General features: G+C 37.6%; 2 protein-coding genes across 7 annotated transcripts in view; one reads left to right on the top strand and one right to left on the bottom strand.

Annotated features, from left to right (window-relative positions):
- Window positions 1-20,424, top strand: part of LOC126370476 (protein held out wings) — a 69,111-nt gene extending 48,687 nt beyond the window's left edge. The window contains exons 3-8 of one of the 6 annotated variants that reach the window (XR_007566876.1): window positions 6,708-6,824; window positions 8,398-8,538; window positions 9,607-9,727; window positions 11,227-11,568; window positions 12,489-14,404; window positions 16,688-20,424. Coding sequence is in view for 5 of the 6 variants with exons in the window: in XM_050015349.1 (XP_049871306.1) it covers window positions 6,708-6,824; window positions 8,398-8,538; window positions 9,607-9,727; window positions 11,227-11,568; window positions 14,287-14,363 (798 nt within the window). In the remaining variant the exon portion in view is untranslated. Of the gene's footprint in view, window positions 1-6,707; window positions 6,825-8,397; window positions 8,539-9,606; window positions 9,728-11,226; window positions 15,709-16,687 lie in introns of those variants that run through there. The other 5 variants (XM_050015349.1, XM_050015350.1, XM_050015348.1 and 2 more) reach the window with 5 other exon arrangements.
- LOC126370478 (uncharacterized) lies at window positions 116-6,226 on the bottom strand. Its single transcript, XM_050015353.1, has 2 exons — window positions 4,939-6,226; window positions 116-549 (listed from the first exon to the last, which is right to left on the bottom strand). Exons 1-2 carry the CDS (start codon window positions 5,836-5,838, stop codon window positions 436-438), a joined length of 1,014 nt encoding a protein of 337 aa, XP_049871310.1. The 5' UTR covers window positions 5,839-6,226; the 3' UTR covers window positions 116-435.
- Window positions 20,425-20,728: the final 304 nt, after the last annotated feature.

The following is a 20,728-nucleotide window of genomic DNA, read 5'->3' as shown; positions in this document are numbered from 1 at the left end:
TTCAACTTTTTCAGTGTATAAACTGGCATCCGTAGGTAATTTGCATGTTGTCACGCGAATTGTTTACCGTGAAACATGTGACAAATGTCTTGCCTCAATTTTTATTTACATACTGTTACGAACAGTGGGTCGAAGATGGCCAAATAATACTCTTAACAAATGTACAAATGGATCTATTTTTACAGAGTAACACCTTGTTATTGTGCTCAAAATGGAATGACGGTTACGGACAGTTTTTTTTAACACCAATCAGATATCAACCCCACCTTACTTACTTTTTGAATCATAACAATGGCCCATATTATATTTTTAATTGTAACCCGAGCTAATATTATTACTTATATTTTCATTAATCGAATTAAGTAATTAAAGTAAATAATTAATGTATGACAATCCAAATAAAATAGGTAATTAACTAAATGTATAAAATAATGATCATGTCCGGGCAGTGGCGCTGGCGTCGGTGGCAAAAGTCGGTAACATTCGGCCATCCTGCATAGGCCGGCTCCCGCGGCCTCCACTGCTGCTCTGCGGACCATTGCCGGGGCCCTGAAAAATGAAATATAATCACGCAGTTTCTTGTTTTATGGATTGAATGTGCTGGGTTATATTTGTAGCATAGTTCAATAAGGGACATATATATACGCTAATTGTATCAAGAAAAGGTTCAATTGGATGGCCTATCGTTGACATCACACAGTAAGGTTTGACAATATAGCCATCCTTGTAATCACATAGTAGGATTTGATCACATAGCTATCCTTTAAATCACACAGTAGGGTTTGATCACATAGAACCCTTACTTTTAAACCACACAGTAGGATTTGATCACATAGCTATCCTTTAAATCACACAGTAGGGTTTGATCACATAGAACCCTTACTTTTAAACCACACAGTAGGATTTGATCACATAGCTATCCTTTAAATCACACAGTAGGGTTTGATCACATAGAACCCTTACTTTTAAACCACACAGTAGGATTTGATCACATAGCTATCCTTTAAATAAGTAAGTACACAAAAATTGTTCGAAAGTTGGTCACATAGTCACTTAGTGCGAGACGACACACAGTATTACCTAAGTAGCTAATTTTACTTTGAATTTTATACAGCCAGACAGGAAAGTACTTGTTTATGTATTTTATTTGGTCACTAAGAGTAAGCAGTAATGTATAACGTAAGAAGGTAAGTATGTTATTTTAATCTATGATTGGTGCATATTTCAGATTAAACAAGTTGATATATATTATTAATCTTCGTTTTATTACAATCTCTTCGCTCATAATTTTCTATTAATTTTTAACAAACATTAATTTAATACAAAATAAATTACTATTTATTTACCTTCCTATGTAATATAATTATTACCTATTTATAGAAAAGTAGCAATCATAAAGGGCACACATTCCTTGATATTTTAAATGAATTGACCTTAGCTCTCGAGGAGATCAATTAAATCATCGCGATCAACGTCATGGTCGCTACCTGAACTGTCGTCTTCGGAAACGGTGGTTTTATAAGGCCTAAGAACTTCACCCCTGACAACTGCACAAAATTTCTTATAGCCCTTCATACCTTTTATACTACTAATTGTGTATCGATTTAATGAACAATCAGCCTTGCAGATTTTATACGGGCCTGTGTATAATCCGTCAAGTTTTCTAGTGACCTTTGCAGTCGCATCCCTAGCTACACCTCCCTTCCATAAGACAAGTTGTCCTACCGAATATTTCTTACACTTTTTATGTTTACTGTCAAACCTCCTCTTCATAAGAGTCATATTCCTCTCAATGCGAAGTTTAGCTGTGTCTCTTCTGGCTTGAAGCTGTTGCTGTTGAGACTCCGAACATTGTGGGGCGTCTATAGGGAAGGCCGGGAAGCGAGTGTTTGTGTGGCCAAACATAAGGTTAAAGGGTGCTACTCCTGTAGTAGAGTTAGGGGTGTTATTAATTCCCCAAACAACATCAGCCAGTTTATTATCCCATGTACACTCAGTATCAGACATAGTATTTAAACCATTCAATATAGTGCGATTTACACGTTCTACTTGCCCATTAGAACGGGGGCTTGCAATGGCATTTAAAACGTGTTTGAACTGCTGTTCCTGAGAGAAATCTTTAAAATATCGGCTAGTAAACGCCTTCCCCCTATCAGTGATAATTCGTATGGGATTTCCAAACTGGGTGAAGATGTCTTTTAAAAGTCTTATAGTTTCAATAGAGCTACAATTTTTAGCTGCCTTTGCAAACACAAATTTTGTAAAAGAATCGATCACGACTAGTACGTACGTATTTCCCTTACGAGTCCTAATGAAGGGGCCAAGGTGGTCAGCGTGTAGCGTGTGCATGGGCACAGCGACTTTGCTTATAGGGTTTAATTCACCTTCCAGCCTACCATGGTTACCCTTTCCATAAGCGCACTGTAGACAAGCGTTGATATACTTGCGTATGAAACGTGTCATTTTTGGGAACCAAAATTGCGCTTTAATGGACTTTTCACATTTTTCAAATCCCGGGTGTCCTATTTGGTCGTGTAGTTTTTGTAATAACCCATATTTAGCCAATTTCGGGATTACGAATCGTTTCCCTGATATAGTCTTACGGTACAATAATCCGTCTTCAACCTCATAGTTGGATGTAATGTCTGAACCCACATTAGGTTCACGCAACTGGGAAATAATGTTTTGTATATTCTCATCTTGCAGTTGTAAAGTCAGTAACCAATCAGAGTTATCTATCATTAGCACCGAACTTGAAACAGGATTTCGACTCAAGGCGTCAACATGTCGCATGCGTTCTCCAGGCCTATATTCTATTTCTAAGTCAAAATCCTGTATGGTGAACCACCAACGCGCTATACGCGGGATCAAATCTTTCTTGACTAGAGTGGTTCGTAACGCGGCACAGTCAGTAATAACCTTAACAGGTATTCCAGTCAAATAAATGCGAAAACGTTTGAGTGACTCCACCACGGCCAGGGTTTCAAGCTCGTAGCTATGATAATTCTTTTCCTCAATAGTCGTAACTCTACTAAAAAACGCTATCGGTTTCAAAGTACCATCCCTTTGATACTGCATGAGAATACCGCCCAATCCTATCTTACTGGCATCAGTATGAAGCTCGGTTATCGCATCTTTGTCGTATATACCTAAGACGGGTCTCTCGATTAAACGTTGTTTTAACATTTGAAACGCTGTTTCTTGTTCTGAGCCCCATTGCCAATCTACATTTTTTTTTGTAAGGTTGGTCAACGGTCGTGCAAGCTCGGCAAAGTTCCTAATGAACTTCCTAAAGTACGATGTCAAACCAATGAACTGTCTGATCTCGTGGACGTTACGGGGTCGACTGTATTCCGCAACACAGTTTATCTTCGCTTGTCCGGGTTGTATAGTGCCAGCGGTAATCTCATGACCTAAATAGGTAGCAGTATTCTTAAGGAAAGAACATTTTTTTAAATTAAGTTTCAAATTGGCATCCGTTAATAACTGCAGAACATGATCTAACAGATCTAGTCCTTCCTCGACTGAAACAGTCGGTATCATAACATCGTCTAAATATAGGGCAATGTTTTTACTAACTTTACCTAGGGTCATCTGAATTAACCGTGAGAATACTGCTGGTGCATTGGCCAACCCGAAAGGCATCTTCAAGAATTCATATTGGCCTGATGGTGTGACAAATGCCGTTTTGCCTATAGATGCTTCGTCAACAGGTACCTGATAGTAGCCCTGTGCCAAGTCAAGAGTCGTAAAGAAGCTTTTACCAGCTAAACGAGTCACTTGGTCTTCTATGTGGGGCAAAGGATAACGATCTTTTACAGTCCGCGCGTTTAATGACCTATAATCGACACAGAGCCTGTAATCCCCTCCCTTTTTCTTGACCAGCACAACCGGACTAGCATACTCAGACATTGACTCCCTTATTATGCCCGCATCTAAAAGATCCTTAATCTTCTCATTCACTATTTCATTTTCCTTATATGATAGCCTATAAGGTTTACAGTACACCGGTTGGTTTGTAGTCGTTTCAATATGCATTTGAATTAAATTCGTACAACCTAAGTCATTTGTATTCCTGGCAAACGAGCAGTTATATTTATTCAATAGTCCTAATAGCTGCTTAGTCTGCATTTCATCGAGCTCACCAACGTCAATATCGAATAGTGTAATTTCGCTCCTATCATCCTGTGTACACCCACCAATAGTAAACACATTTGTATCCAAATTGTCTCCGCACTGTGTTATATACTCCGCCCTGGCTATCAACCTGCCACTCGACCACACAATATCTTCATTTCCTAAATTCATGACCTTTAAATACGATTTATTAGAATCTATAATCGCCTCCGGTATTAGATAAGACGTACTACCCAATTCAAACCATACCGCATGGGTAAGAAATGTGTGCTCTTGTGAAGTACAGTAATCGTCAACATACACCTCAACAAATATGCAACTTTGTTTCGGTATCGTAGTATTACATCTTATGTATACTGGAAATTTCGAGACAAATTCTAATTCATTCAATTGAATATTTGACAGCGCATCAATAAGTTTGTGGGTCGAAACAAAGTTTGCAGATGTTGTCGTAGTGACCAAACTGACGTTTTGCTGGTTTATCATTGTTTGTCCAATTATTAAATCTATATCCGACAATTTACAATCAGTAATCTCCACTCGTCCTTCTAGCATTAAATTATCAACTAAAACAGTAATATCGCATTCACCCAGTGATTTCGAATAACCGCCTCCGAATCCCCTCATTACAACAGTGGATGGTTGCAATTTGAGTTGCAAGTTTTCAGCTGACTCAATCGCAAGTATATTAAGTTTACTACCCGTATCTATATATGCTATTAATTGGCATCCATTGATGAAAACTTGACGTTTATAAATGTCCAGGTATATATCGTACGTAATATGGAGTATCTCACTGACCTGCTTATGTTGTTGTCGCGAAGAGCCCGGAGCGTGCCAACAGTTGGCGGTGGTGTGCCCAGAGCGGCGGCAGATCTCGCAGCGCTGCTGCTGCCAGCAATCGCGCGCCTCGTGCCCAGCTCGCCGGCACGCGTAGCAGATCTTCGGTTGAAGCTGTTGTTGTGCTGACGTTGTGCTCGGTGACAAAGTGTTTCCTCTCCTCCATGTAGACTTCTGCGCTGTATAAGCTGCAGCGACTCGCTTGTAGTTTTCTAATGATGATAAGTATCCATAATAGAGTTGTTCTGGTGTTCCACAATTGTACGCCTTAGCATTAATCCTTAATTCAGCAGGTAATCCACGAATTATACATGAAATGGCATCTTCTCCGGTTATATTACATTTTTTCAGCAGAGATAACTTTTCGTGGTAGTACTTGGTCATTGTTTCTTTGTCTTCTTTCACTCGTGCCAACATTTGTTCTAACTTGTCCACGTAGTCCGTAGATCTAGGAAACGCAGTTTGTAGGGCGTTCTTCCACTCTTTCCATGTAAGATCGTAATCATCCAAGTCGTCATACCAGTCCCTTGCTGAGCCACGAAGCCGTATTTGCATAATAAATTGTCGATCTTTGTGATTCCATCCATAAATATCACCAAGCTGATCAATTTTATGTATCCATCCGGCCACGTTACTGTTTTTCAAGTCAGGTTGGAACTTTGGTATCAGTTCAGCATCCGTAGGTGTAACTCGGCGCCTTTTGCACGTCGGGAATGTGTCGGGATCATCCGATGAAAAAAAAATTTCACTGTTTTCGTCTTCTGTTTGCTGGTGGCGAACTTCTTCTTCCGAGGTCGTAGTTTTTAATTTAGAATATTTTCGCTTCCGCCGTCCCAATCCGTTAATATATGGGCCGGACATTTTAGATTCGAATCCCACTTCTGAAATGTTACGAACAGTGGGTCGAAGATGGCCAAATAATACTCTTAACAAATGTACAAATGGATCTATTTTTACAGAGTAACACCTTGTTATTGTGCTCAAAATGGAATGACGGTTACGGACAGTTTTTTTTAACACCAATCAGATATCAACCCCACCTTACTTACTTTTTGAATCATAACAATGGCCCATATTATATTTTTAATTGTAACCCGAGCTAATATTATTACTTATATTTTCATTAATCGAATTAAGTAATTAAAGTAAATAATTAATGTATGACAATCCAAATAAAATAGGTAATTAACTAAATGTATAAAATAATGATCATGTCCGGGCAGTGGCGCTGGCGTCGGTGGCAAAAGTCGGTAACAATACTGTTTATTACATGATATTCATGTGCGTTTCTTGAAATATCCCTTTGGAAAAAAACAAGCGGGAGATTCTGTGTTTTGGCACAAATCCAATTGGTCCATTTCTCAGCTTTGGTTGCGGACGGGAGAATGATAGTGGTTCACAGTTCATATACGTTGACCGATGCTTTGAAGCTTAGGAATCGAGGTTAGGTGTACGTACTGCGCATGCGTGTGTGCTCGTGGGCACACAGGAAATATGGTTTGTGTGTAGCCGAGCGAGTAATTAATCCTACGCCTAATAGCATTAGTCGTAGGTACCCGGCGAATTAGGTCTTTGCTCGCCGTAGTTTCGTAATCTTTGAGATTTTGAAGATCAAACAGAACGAAACCATAATACGATGATGATGGTTATAATTATGGTTTGTTTTTAGTGTTTATAATAATATTGATATAACATTACTTTTCTAATATATTTTCTTTTTGTCATTACAGTTCAACTTCGTGGGAAGGATTCTCGGCCCCAGAGGTATGACGGCAAAACAGTTAGAACAGGAAACAGGATGCAAAATCATGGTCAGAGGCAAAGGATCCATGAGAGACAAGAAAAAGGTAAGACGATATTTCTTTACTATTTCCTAGTTACCAAACTAACCATTTATGACGGTCGACCCTATTGTCACTGATCAGCTGAAAGCGTGACTAAAAGTCTGATGCTTGAGTAAAAGTGTTTCGTCCTTTCTTATATGTTTATTTCCATACTACGAACATTCTAATTTTGTTTCATGCAGCTTCAAATGGATTCGAGCTCAGGTCACAGTAATTCTAACATCGTTTATACGTATACCCCGCATAACGTAGTCTGATTAAAATGACAGCAGGGGCATGTTTAATAAAACTTACAATTGTAAATTACAATGACAATTTGATGTACATTGCGGAGTGTGTGATCACGAATATTTTGCAGTTTCATATTAGCTACGTAATGAACATCAAATTGTCGTTGTAATTTACAATTGTAAGTTTTATTAAACAGGCTCCAGAACAGAGATATCATCGCTTAGGGCGCAAAAAAAACGAGAGGTATTTGTACAATACAAACCCTTTTCGTATGTGTAACTTTAATCAGTTTACGTTATAAGAGGTATAAGTAGTTATAGTACCTATCTACATTCTTAAATGCACCATTACGTAACGTATTATTAAATAAAATCAGGCACCTTGACAATAGCTCTATTTTTTATGTATAAGTACAACTCTTCACTGAAACTGCAATTTTGCAGATCTTTGAAAGTTTTTGGTGAATGCAAGACAACCGTTGCCTAATTTTTGAGATCAAAATTACACAGTAAATAATTAATTTATATCATTTATCATCGCAACGGGTGGCCGCGCACATGCATCTTGCCACAATTAGCGCTTGATATTAAGATTGAACAGCATTTAAACGCGACACATATAAAAGGACACCTCCTACAGACAAAAAAATAGGCATATGATGTCAATTTGATTGATGTAGTGCTACAGATTAAACACATCTAGTACCTTCATACTAAAAACAACCTTTCTTTCCCCACAACCACAAGCTTTTCTAAATTGACCCAGGTTTGGATATATAGACCCAGGTAGGGGATGCTTGTAACCTTTAAGGTTAATGAAGGGACGCCTGTGTTGTCTTCTCCAATGTAAGGTATTAATACTTATCCTGATATCTACATATCTTAAAATTTGAGAATATCCCTTCTCTTTAAATCTAATCGAATTAGCTTTTTATTGTTTCGTATTGGGGGGGGGGGAAAGAAGGCTATATCAAAGCAATACATCTAAAAAAGCAATATTGCTATTTGACATTTGTTGCATTGGGCACTTACTTTTATATGCACAAATGTCAAATTGCAACATTGCTTTTTTAGATCAATTGCTTCGATATGGCCTTTCTAACCCCCCTGCTCAGCGTGCGTAAGAGATTAATCAATGTGGAGGAAACAAGAGAATGTGTGTCAGGTTCGAAGCAAATGGAATTTCAGACTCTGTTTATCTCGGTGTAAAAGTTTATGTATGTATTTTATTACTTGGACTTCCCCAACATCATCACAGGCTTCATCTGTCTACAGATGACTTAGGCAGTGTCTGTTCCTCCTAAATAAGTACTAAAAGCTAATCTGTTCGTTGTTTATATTTCCAGGAGGACGCAAACAGGGGCAAGCCGAACTGGGAGCACCTGGCTGATGACTTGCACGTGCTTCTGACGGTCGAGGATACGGAGAACCGCGCTAAGATCAAGCTAGCGCGCGCCGTCGAGGAGGTCAGGCGCCTGCTTGTGCCTGTGAGTTTCACTATTTGACCATTTTACCATCACGAATTATTAAAGTACCACTGCACCAAACTTTATCAACCCTGGTGCCCCTGACATGGCTCATGTCACGACTACTTACTTACTACAAGTAGTAAACGGGTACTTACTACAGTAAGAAGTAAACGGGTTCACGACGATGGGATGAGGTTGGGTAATCCACCTCACAACCCACACAATAGTAGTGGTACTTACACCATCACAAGATAGAGTAAATATCCACACCTCACCGAGCTTTCTGTTAGACCAACGTTATAAGTGGTGAGCCGTATCGCCATCTGTAATGGTCGAGCCAACTGTGTTACTAAAAACTGCATTTAAGAAAAATTTGTAACTCATTGGTGCAAGTCCGGGTTTTGGGTTCGAACAGGCGCTCCCCGATTGAGAAGCAACCCGGTGTACCATAGGACCACAGTGACTATATCCAAAAAGAAAAGCATGTTTTTTGTATTGTCTTTGATAATATACAGTCCTTGACTATACAAATGGGGACCGCTGAGGGCTCTCACCCAGTACAAAATCGAGGGTACCAAGCCATGGCGTTCAAATTAAAACTTTATAGACATATATGTCTCACCACTTACTTATAAGTAACTGTCTGACAGCCTATCTGCGTTGTCTTTGCAGTCCCAGTTTAGGTTTGGATTATGCACTGATAAGTAGGTGATAGACTCTTGCTTTTTATACTCATAAATATCAAGTTAAGGAAACATTCCAACTGAGAGAAATCCACTGAAGATTGTATTGCATTCTTGTCACGTAATAAAATTACTCTGTAACTTAAATGTAGTCGCTGATATCTTGTAACAAAATTAAGCAATAAATATGTTCATATAGGTAAATCCTTTTTGGCAGAAAAGATAGCATACATAATAACATAGTCTATCATCTTAGATACCTGTATGGTAAATATTTTAATCAAATCAAGGAATAAGGACTATTTTGTAAGAAAAAGAACAAAATCAAATCGACAGGTAACTTGGGATTTTTTATATGTAAGGTGAGTATATTTGTGACTCTCCCTCTATATTGTCTTTCCAGCAAGCGGATGGTGAGGATGAGCTGAAGAAACGCCAGCTAATGGAGTTGGCCATTATAAACGGCACATATCGCGACTCCAGCGCCAAGGCGGTCGTGCCCGTCAACGGTCAGTGCCTAATAAGTATGGTCGCATTCATTGTTTGTCACTAACACTTATATAAGACCCAACTAACCTACTTCACTGGGTGTAATACTTTGTTGACTTAGCCTAGAAGCAAATAGCTTATTTTTGGATCTCAAATAAATAATTAAAAACTCTTAGTTTTATGAACATTATAACATTTAATAGTTTAATAGCTCGGTGGCGCAGCGGTAAACGCGCTCGGTCTGCGATTGTTGAAGTTAAGCAACTTTCGCAAAGGCCGGTCATAGGATGGGTAACCACAAAAAAAATTCATCTCGAGCTCCTCCGTGCTTCGGAAGGCACGTTAAGCCGTTGGTCCCGGCTGCATTATCAGTCGTTAATAACCATCAATCCGCACTGGGCCCGCGTGATGGTTTAAGGCCCGATCTCCCTATCCATCCATAGGCAAGGTCCGTGCCCCAGCAGGGGGACGTTAATGGGCTGGTGATGATGATAGTAATTTCCAAGAACAATTGAAAAGGAAATAAAGGTATAAGAAAGCAAGCATTTAATTTAAGTACCTACCTATTCATCGTCTTATCTTATCAGCAGTTAACTTTTAGTCTTTCTAGATAATTTCTCAATTTTACCATAAACTATGGAATGATATGAAATATTTACATGGATAAATAACCATGTAACATAAAAGTTCAATTGAAATCAGCTGACTGATTATATCGCGGCCATTTTGCTGAATACTATTACGTCATTTCATATAGGATAAGTCAACATAGTAGTAGTGGGATTTAGTAAATAATCATAAACTTTTCCTCAAACTACAGTTCAATCACATGGCTTCTGACGTGTTTTCCTTCACAATGATCAGTCAAATTAGAACAGATTTCCTGAAACTAAGTCCCATAATTATTTACACAGTACTTAATGACTGAAATGGCTTGCAGTGGGTTGTATTTCTCAGTACTGAAACACCATGATTTATTCATTTTCCTATTGTTGATACGAACAGAAATGTTCACCTTTTGTTTGCTAAAGTGAGTCACCACGAACACAGATGACTAACTTAATTGATTTGTAGCATGTCACGGTTGTTAACTTCTTAACATGGGCTGATTTTATTATGGGAGTTTTAATTTCACATTCGTCTGTTTTTCGCAAAGGGAAATGGTACTTCAAAGCTATATTCGCACATTCTGCCGCTTGGTTTTTACGTGGGAACTTCTGGTAAAAGACAATCAGAAGCATTTTCAACGCTCATTATGATTTATGAACCTCACGATCCATTCTATTCATACACGGTGAACCATTCATGCATAGGGTGTATAATTTTCTTTTATCTTTTTTATCTCCATAATTTGACGAATAAAGTATGTCAGTATAGTATCAAAAGTATTGAAAAGCGAACATTTGTTACGCTGGTTCAGTACGTGGAAGACGTTTTTGGTATGACCACGCCACACCGAAAGGGTTAAAAGCCGTCTCTGGCAGTAGCTTTGCGACGCTGATTGCTAGTCGATACAATGGAGAGATCTTCACAGCTGACGAGGAATGGCGGCGCGTGGCAGCGGCCGCGGCCGAGACGCAGCGGCTGCTGGCGCCGGGCGGCGGCGTGGCGGGCGTGGGCGGCGTGGCGCTGCGCACGCAGGCGCCGCTGGGCGCGCCGCTCATCTTGTCGCCGCGCATGTCGGCGGCGCAGGGCGCGCAGGCGGGGCTGCTCAACGGCACGGGCGCAGGCGCGGCCGCCGGCTTGTTGTCGCCCGGCGAGCCCGCGCACCAGCTCATCTACGCGTCCCCCTACGCCGACTACGCCAACTATGCGGCGCTCACCGCCGCCGCCAACCCCCTCCTCACGGCCGAGTACGCCGCCGCCGACCATACGGGTGGGTTGTTCGCCCGTTGATCTCTCACGACACCACCCCCGCACTGAGTAACCCGAACGATATCTTTGTCCTGTAACACAGATGTCTTTGGCCAATCAGATGCGGGGTTCCGCTTGACGCAGATTTGGCGCAGCGCATTATATTTCGTCTATGGGTCTGTCGAGTTTTTAGCTTACCCATTTGAATTATTTATATGTGTATTGTGTTATGCGCTGCAATATTCCAGATCTGTGTCGGGTCCGACGATTTTTGGTAACATCTTTTTAAATCTTGGTTGTGGAGCTCATAAAACTGGGGGTGTTACCAAAGACCGTTCTACAATACTAACGCTACAACACGGTACCGGGTGTATACCTACAGTCGTCCAGTAGACTCGAATGTTCTCTACAGTCATTATCTATTAGGAACCTAGAACAATTGAAGTTATCGATGAGATTTCGAAAAACTTTTCGTTAGCATAATGTTATTGAGTTGACCCGTTTTGTTGAAACTATAACAGCATGGTTCAAAGACGCAGGTATTTTTTATAATACACTAGAAAAGTATCAGTAACTTTAAATATTGTTGCATGCTTCATTTCTGTCAACAGTCGTCTGAACCCCAGCTTAACTTCTTGCCTTTTAACTCCAGCTTTGGTTCACAACCAGTTAAGGAGTACGAACGGTAAAGTTCTCCAGGAAGAGTATTAAACTTAGTTAATTTTCTAATATTTATCGAAGCTGCTGCTAGAGCGAGGTAGAAGACCGCAGGATACTCGTATATCGTTATAAAACGTACTTAGACTAGCAGTAACTGAATTAACCATAGAACAAAACTCAGGCTCGTGATTACACAGCACTAACCGACTAATGTGACGTAACACGTGGTGTCGAGCTTGTGTTGAACTGTGTGTGACATTTATATTTTAATGGGGTTTGCAGCGTCGAGATACCTACTTGCTGGCTTTTGACATTGGCCGCAATCGCCTCAGCCCACATTAAGATACGACCGGCTGCAACACGCGCCGTATCGCCCGGCGCAACACTATTACCGTCCTTGATATTCTCGAACATGCTTCCGATCAGGACGCCCCCACACAGTCATAATAAAGCCATGATCAATAATCGTAGAATAAGATATTGTTATAAGTACGGTTAGCCTAGCGACTCAATCGTTTTGTACCTACGATGTTATTATCTTAATTTTTATGAGCATTGTTTTCTTCTACGACTGTTTGTACAGTTACACACAAAGTATAATTTTTGTTTTCAAACGATATATTATTATTTATTTTATACAGCAGATTATTTTAATATTTATACAAAGTAATATAAATGTGGAACATATTTATTGCAAATTATATTTGAACGTTGCCTCGTATTAGGGTTGATGGCAGTTGATGACGTAATCGTTTTAAAGTAGAAAATATTTTTAGTTTAATATATTAATTAAAACTGCCAATAGAACTCTGTTTAAGTTACCGACGTTTCGTATACAAAGACATAGATTTTTATATATTTATTTATTGATTTACATCTCGTCACTGACGTTCTTCGTGTTAGAGACATATAGAGCCCATTCATTAGAGTTCTTTGATAACCCTTGCTTGTAACCCAACTAATCTAATAACATTTTGTTAATGTAGATCCGACACTCATTGAGTTTCTAATAAGACCTTTCTTTCGATGGCAGCATTTTAATAAACTCTCAAATCCACCGTTATTGCATGTGGTATTCGTCCTTTTTTAGATTTTCAGTCGAATACATCTTTTGTGTTAATAACAGTAAACATATTAACAACAGTATCACTGAATGAAATAATGAATTTACTACTATTCAGCGATTACAAGCAAAAGGGACCAAATACGAATTGAATTATACAAGAAGAACACTTACTTTTAACTTTTTAACAACACTGACAAATTAATGATGCATACACTTTACACGTTGCGATCAAACTATGGAACATTCTAGATAGGCGGTTTTACATGTTTGTCGGTCGTGACAATAACATTTTACTGTACACACCGTGCGAGCTGTTATTGTTACGAAGACGTCGTAATTTATTAATTTATTAGCCATATTATTATATTTATAAACATACCATAGGATTAAGTATTATTATTATCTTTTAAAGATTTCTAGTTAGGTTAGAAAAGAGTGAGCTTTATGAAAAATATATACAACCGTATATTGTAGATTATATGCCGCAGTAACAACTGTCGAGTCAATATTACGAATGAAATTATAAAGCCAGCCATTACCTGTACCTTACCGGGAGTGCTTGCGCCCGAGATATGTTATTTTGTTATTATTTCCAAAGCAATAAAACGATAGGTAATATCTGTAGGCCTAAGCATAATAATAGGAGTTAGTGTTACTGCCAAAAATATCTTTGATTTAAAAATGTATAATAAGTATTATTGAATTGACAATGACGAGTATTTGGCAGTGATAGGTAACTACTTTCGAACGTTAGGTAGGTATAGGGAATTTTAAGAGCTAATCTTTTCTTATGAGATTAAATTTCTTTTCAGCATTTAAATGTATTCGTCGATCGCCTGAAGCTTTGTTTACCCAGTAAAATTTGTATTACAGAAAATGTATTATTTACAGTAAAGATTTCCAGTGATTTTATGGTTGTTTTTTAAACAAAGCGAAGGGTGGTTGATCTTTTTGGATGAAGGGTTGAAAAAAATGGAGTTGTGACACAGATGATCAATGTGCATATGCCGCTAGGTGTCGTGCGGAGGGCCGGACGCCTGGCTCAGGTGAGGGACCACCCTTACCAGCGCACGGCATTACCGGCGCCTTAAATCCCGCCAAAACGCTCTCACGCCGCCATTTTGTTCACAAGGTGAGAAGCGCGCGCGCACGCATGCACTACGAATATGTTTGCTTGTGGTAGATTTGTACGATCAAGGAATTACGTATGGATTCAAATAGAATGTTTCGTATTTATTAACGAAAGTCACTCATTTAATCCTCCGGATTTCAATGTTATAAAATGCAATTATTTTTTAAATTACTTCGTTAATAAATACACAATTCTTGTGTCAGTACGCAAAGTTCCTTTATAAGCTTTTTGTATCACGATCGTAAAATATTTGAGCACTTAAATTAGATGCCTATTTAGTAGAAATCATATTCGTCAGTACGCATGCGTGGGGTGCCTTTGCTTTACTGTCTCTCTGTGTCCATATTTTTATTTATTATATCGTGTACTTATTAGATATATTCTCGTTAGTTTGTATGAGGATATGGTGTATTATGTCCATCTACTTCATACCGGATCTGAAGTGACACTGCATAATTTGAAAACTGTGATTTTTATATTTCTTTTTTATAGATTTTTAGATCTGTTACATGTTGTGATGCGAGGCATTATTTTATACGCATAAGCTCGAATGTTTACTTCTTATAGTTGGGCATCAGCGTTACCAAATTATTTCTTTGTCGTTGTTTTCAATGCTGTTGTTGCAATGTATTTGAAATCACAACATGTGCCTTCGAACGGTCACGGCCATTACCGCTCCGAGTAATGTCTTTTCGGGTATTGTTTACAAATTTCTAAAGGAAGAAGGATTTAAGTTTAATACATCCATTTATTTCGTTGAACTTTTGAAGATTTATATTTGTAGAGTTGCCTAGTGTCTAGTGTTCAATATTGCCAAAAATCCCCAGAGGTGCTACGATCGGGTTGTGAAGTCCTTCTTCCTAGCTTCGCCCAGTATTAGCCAAAGGAGAGGGCATTCTCAGAATCAGTGCCATCAATCCAGTATTAAACTAAATGCCCCTCCTTTGACTTGTCATTTTCATCATCACAACTTTTTCTTAGTCAATATAAGATTTTTATATGATTTTTTTTAAGCTAGTTGTTTCTATTTTGCCGTAGGTATTATTATATTTTACTTTCTTATTTGAAAGTGGTTATTATTAAGATAAATTGCACTTGTGTCCTTGTGGATTCATGACGGCATCCAAATGCCGATTACGTATTCTCACGCTTCTTTTATATGAAAGTTTTAGATCAGAACGCTACTCGTATTTTATGAAATGGATTATAAGCGAAGATGTTTTGTAAAGTATTGTTTCAATTGTTGATTGTAAATAAATGCATTTGCAGATGACATACATGCAATAAATTGTCTGAAATTTGAATTATTCGTTTTCTTTTTAGCTGTGCTAGGACGCGGTAGAGTACAGTCGATGAAGTTTTGTATCAAGTCGATAAAGTTGATGACGTGCAGTCATTTCGTCAGTTGTAGCCTCACACGACTAACATTGCAACTCCACAAGGCCAAGTTCCCGTTTGTTGACATAATAATCAAGTGCACTACCATAACTGCTATTGTCACAGTCTGCAGATTATCTGTAACTATGTATTTATATTATATGAGTCACTAACATGCAAATATGTAATGACATTGATACGTTATCACAGTCTTATTAACAAATTAAGAGAATGCCGCCGTATTCAGATGTACCTATTATTGAAAGTATACAGCGATGTGTTGAATAACTTACATACTTGCATTTGGGTGCTATGGTTATACATAAGTGATAAAATTTATTATGCTTGTTTTGTTGAGCAATGCTTGAGCATCCTCGCCCCGCGCGGCGCCCCGCGGGCGGGCCGCGATGCTGCAAGCACGGCTCGTTTGGGAACTATTGGGCATTTAATCCTATGTAGATTATCATTATCATACTAAATTAATTTTTAACATGTTTCAACCATTAACTGCGTAAACTAATGAGTAAGTATCCGTTACATAATTATATTAACCGGGCCACAAACAGAACAAATGTCGCGGCGCGAATGCCTGATAGCCTCCCCTTAATAATTTTATAAAATTTTCTATTTTTATGAAAATTTATCCGTACACCAGTCATTTCAATCCGAGTTCATGATCGCTTCTGTTGGGTAGCTGCATGATCTGCCGGTTTCCTCTGACGAGTTAAAGTCCACACCGAATCCTTGTACATTAGTAACGCTGTGCCTTGCCGGTACGATGTGAATCTAACCCGCGGCGGCGGAGCGTGCAGCGTGAGCTCGCGATTGAGGCTACTGTGTAGTCGGACCATGACATTTTGATCGATACTAACATTCTGTTTTCTCTCTTCTCGTTAACCCGGCTAGGTGCGTGCTAACGGCGCGGAGGAACTAACCGGAGACGCGGCCGCCCGCCACCCGCCGGGCCGTGACGTCGCGTAACATTCTCATCGGAACATCGACCACCATGTAGCTATAGCTGTTGGGCCTTTCACGTTAACATATACTATGTATTATAATAGTCTAACTATTAACATTTATATGCCTGTTATGTTTATAACAAGATGAACTTTATTAACAATTTTATATTTTTGAAAGTGGCACACGCCATCGACTATATTTACTATTGTAACTTGTACTTCTGTTGTCGCTTGAACGTGTTGTTGTTAGCACGAGTGTTGGTAGGCTCCCGAACAAAGGCGACGCTCAATGTGTGATGCACGTGGTTCTTCTTTTAAATTTTCTCAGTTTGTTCTTACTTTACCTTTGTAGTACGAATTGTACCAAACTACCAGGCACCATGTTCAGCGTCGTCAAAAGACTATGGAAGAAATTCCTATAAAGTGTATGTTGATTCGGAATGCAAAAGTCTATTTAGCAGCTATTGACAAGTTTACACAGACTGTTATCGGTAGTCAGATGTTTTCTCACAGCTGACCTAAAAAGACTTTTCCATTGCGAAGTCTTCATAAAAAGACATCTATCCAACTCAAGTTGGGTACAGATGATCATGACACGCACAATAGAGAACATGAATGGTTCTGTGAAAAGTACAAAACACGACGTAGATGTTTGCTGCACTGTGTACGTAGAGGAACCCACCAGAGGTGTGCCGGCGGACGGCGAGGTCTGACAGACTGTGGTCTAATGTAAGTATAATGCTGTCAAAATTATAAAATTATCGCTTTCATAAAGTTAATACATTGGACTGATATTCGGAGTAGTCTAATCTAAGGTCGCCGTCATACATTTATTGACTTCACATTTGTTTGGCAATAATATATATTTTATCCTTAACCAAAGACTAATATTATTGTTTTTGAAAGCTATTCAGATCAAATTAAAATTACATTCGTCTTCCTCGGTTTACTTCGTCTCGGTCAGTAAGTGTATGACCTTAATAAATTATTCTTTAAGAGATATATTTATAGCATTGATTTTTACATTGTTTAGTGCTTTATTATTTATAAATAACAAATTGAATATTTGTGCATCCCAAGTGCCTTAATTAATGTACAATATTTTCATCTGTGTGGTTCTACACAATTTGTTATTTGCTTATTCGTAGTTAAGTTAGAAGAGATTAAATTATTGTTAACTTTTCTAAATGTTAATCTTTATACATTATTGTCGTCACTTTCTAAATATTAATCATGTGGGGAACTATTTGTCCAAACTTTTTATATTAGTATGTGTTAGACTTTCAGTAGATTTGGAAAGCATATTATTAATGTAAGTGCCTTCGTTACAATCTCCTTTGGGAATCTCTAAAGAACATCTATCTCATGGTGAATTTCAGCAAAAAGCAATATGCAGTTATTGCTTTCGAATATATTAAGATATGAAATTATGTTTGGCGCTACATCTCAAAAACTTGGTAATCAAAAATCTCAGTTTCTGCTGATCAAATTTTAGTAACTAGGCGATCTACCTTAATTCTGTAAGTGTTTGTATATAGCTTACATAGATTGTTTAAAAGCAATAATTTACAATAACTACAGTAATTTTAGTGCAATAGCAATGTTATTTCTAATTTAATATTTTATTTTATAAATCTCAGGATATTAATATGTTGAGGAAATATTATACAAGATTTAATAGAGATCTGATATTGAGATTAAAATACGGTAGATGAAATAATATCGCGTTCGTTACATGTGAGTGAAGATATATTTTCTATAAATAAAAATTAAATCATTTAAATATATTAAGAATTAGATTTAAAAGATATGTTTAGAAATATTATGAAGGACAAAATTTTTTTTGGAATCAATTTTATGCGGTGCTCTTGATTCACTTTATAAATTTAAAATAACTATGTATTTTTCTAGAGTCCCAAGTTAGCTTTTACAGTTGTGTTGTCTGTTTCACTTGGCGATATATTATAACGATTATATTTATATTCTTTAAATAATTAAGTATCATCTATATACCTACGGCTATCATTGAAGTTGTTAACACTCCGTCCGTAAATTACTTCATATTATAAGTACTTAATTGTTGGTCTCCCTCATAGTTAAGAGTTTGCAAATTCAAATCTAGTTGCGACCCAAAACGTGTTAACACTAAACCCCAACATTTTATTAAGGAATTCTACTCTTAAATGTTTTATCATACGATCTCTACTAAAACAAATCTTAGCGAACTCTTCGCTAAGTGGACAAATTATGATCATAAATGCTTATTTAAAACCATTTCACACTTTCGTATTTGCACAAATCTTTATGCTTGTAAACAATTTCGTTAATATAAGCTTTAGTCTCCATTTACATTTAAAAATAACTGCATACCTAGTGTGTACAAATTTTGCTGTTAAACGAAAAGCATTTAACTATGAAATAGAATTTAATGCCATAACACCTACAAATGACATACTTCACCAACAAAAGTATGTATGTGATGGATTAACGTCGTACAAATGTTATAATTACGTTCTGCTTGTAACTAGTTATTGTATATTGTGTTTCATGGCAGCAGATATCGTTTACGCTTACATGACACGGAGGGAAACATTTTTATTCTTGTTGAGATTCAAAACCGCGAATGTAACACTCCAAATTGTAAAAATACCATGAATTTACGTCATCACTCATTCAGTGACGATATCGGCCTTAAAGGCAAATAAAATGATTATAGCTTGAGCGTTTGATATTAAAAGCTGTAATTCACAAATTCCTTGCTAAATTAAATGTCGCGGCAGACGGCCAGTTACACCATAATATCGCCTATGTACATTACTCATACAAATATAAACACACATCGCAGTAATGGTCGGAATATGGTCTGCTAAAAGAAGTTCCTTCTCTATTTTTTTCAAAAAACCACATTTTTGTTTTTATTTTTTTAATTTATTTGTTGAGGAAACCTAACATCATGGCACCTTAAATATTTAAGAACAAAAATAAACTTATTGAGGCCAATTACCAGATTAATTATTTATTTGTTGTATTTTGAGTGAGTGCCCTCAGCTCTCCCCATTTGTCTGACCAAGTAATTAGAGTCATATGCGGCAAAAAACAAAAACACTGATTCGTATATAAACTACTATAAAGACTATTTTAAACTTTTCAATTATAAAATCAGGTGAACTTTAATGATAAAAGCACATTGAGAAACCTAGAACCGACCCATTACGTACATTTTATTTTAACTTCACAGTAGGTACTACGTATATAAGTGTGTCATTCATCCATAGGGAAGGCCCGTGCCCCAGTAGTGGGGACGTTAATGGGATGGTGATGATGAAGTGTGTCATATGAGCGTATACGATATCCTGACAAAGTAGTTGTTTCTTGAAACATGTTTAGTGCCATGAGCAGACGGGCTTAACACATGTAATGTCATTGTTTGTTTTATTATTGTGTACTTATTATCTACATTATGGCAGTTCACTAATAAAGTGCCTTAAAATGAACTTGTACATACTTATTATTATAATGTTTCAATAAAGTATTATTCGAGGAATAACAAATCTTACAATTTTAGTTTTCCAAAAACAAAATAGAAATACTTTTATTACTTATAGTTAAGTGAGATTGTGCATATTATGTCTGTTTTGATGTGTGTTTAAGATTGATTTGGCATTAGTAAATATTTGGAAAATATGACGTTTGTTTTATTAACCTCTGCAACTAAGTATACAGGGTGTTAGTGACATCGTAACGAATACTGAGGGGGATGATTCAGACCATGATTCTGAGTTAATATCAACTGGAATTTTCCGTCACAAAATTCATGTTTTTTTTTAGTTTTTTGTAATTATTTTCAATTCTATACTTTGGCGATTGAAAATTCCACTTGATATTAACTCAGAATAATGAGCTAAATCAACCCCCTCAGTATTCGTTACAATGTCACTTACACCCCTTACCAGTATATACAGGTAGCCATACAAGTAGGTATGGTTGT

This window comes from Pectinophora gossypiella, chromosome 10 (genome assembly GCF_024362695.1).
Source record: "Pectinophora gossypiella chromosome 10, ilPecGoss1.1, whole genome shotgun sequence".
NCBI lineage: Eukaryota > Metazoa > Arthropoda > Insecta > Lepidoptera > Gelechiidae > Pectinophora > Pectinophora gossypiella.
This window is presented reverse-complemented; position numbering and strand designations above follow the sequence as displayed.

What these genes read in the sequence shown, in the direction of transcription:
- LOC126370478 (XM_050015353.1), bottom strand. Translation starts at nt 5,838, where the DNA reads ATGTCCGGCCCATATATTAACGGATTGGGACGGCGGAAGCGAAAATAT. An exon ending in CGCGACAACAACATAAGCAG is followed by an intron (nt 550 to 4,938) that starts GTCAGTGAGATA and finishes TTCATTTTTCAG; the next exon opens with GGCCCCGGCAATGGTCCGCA.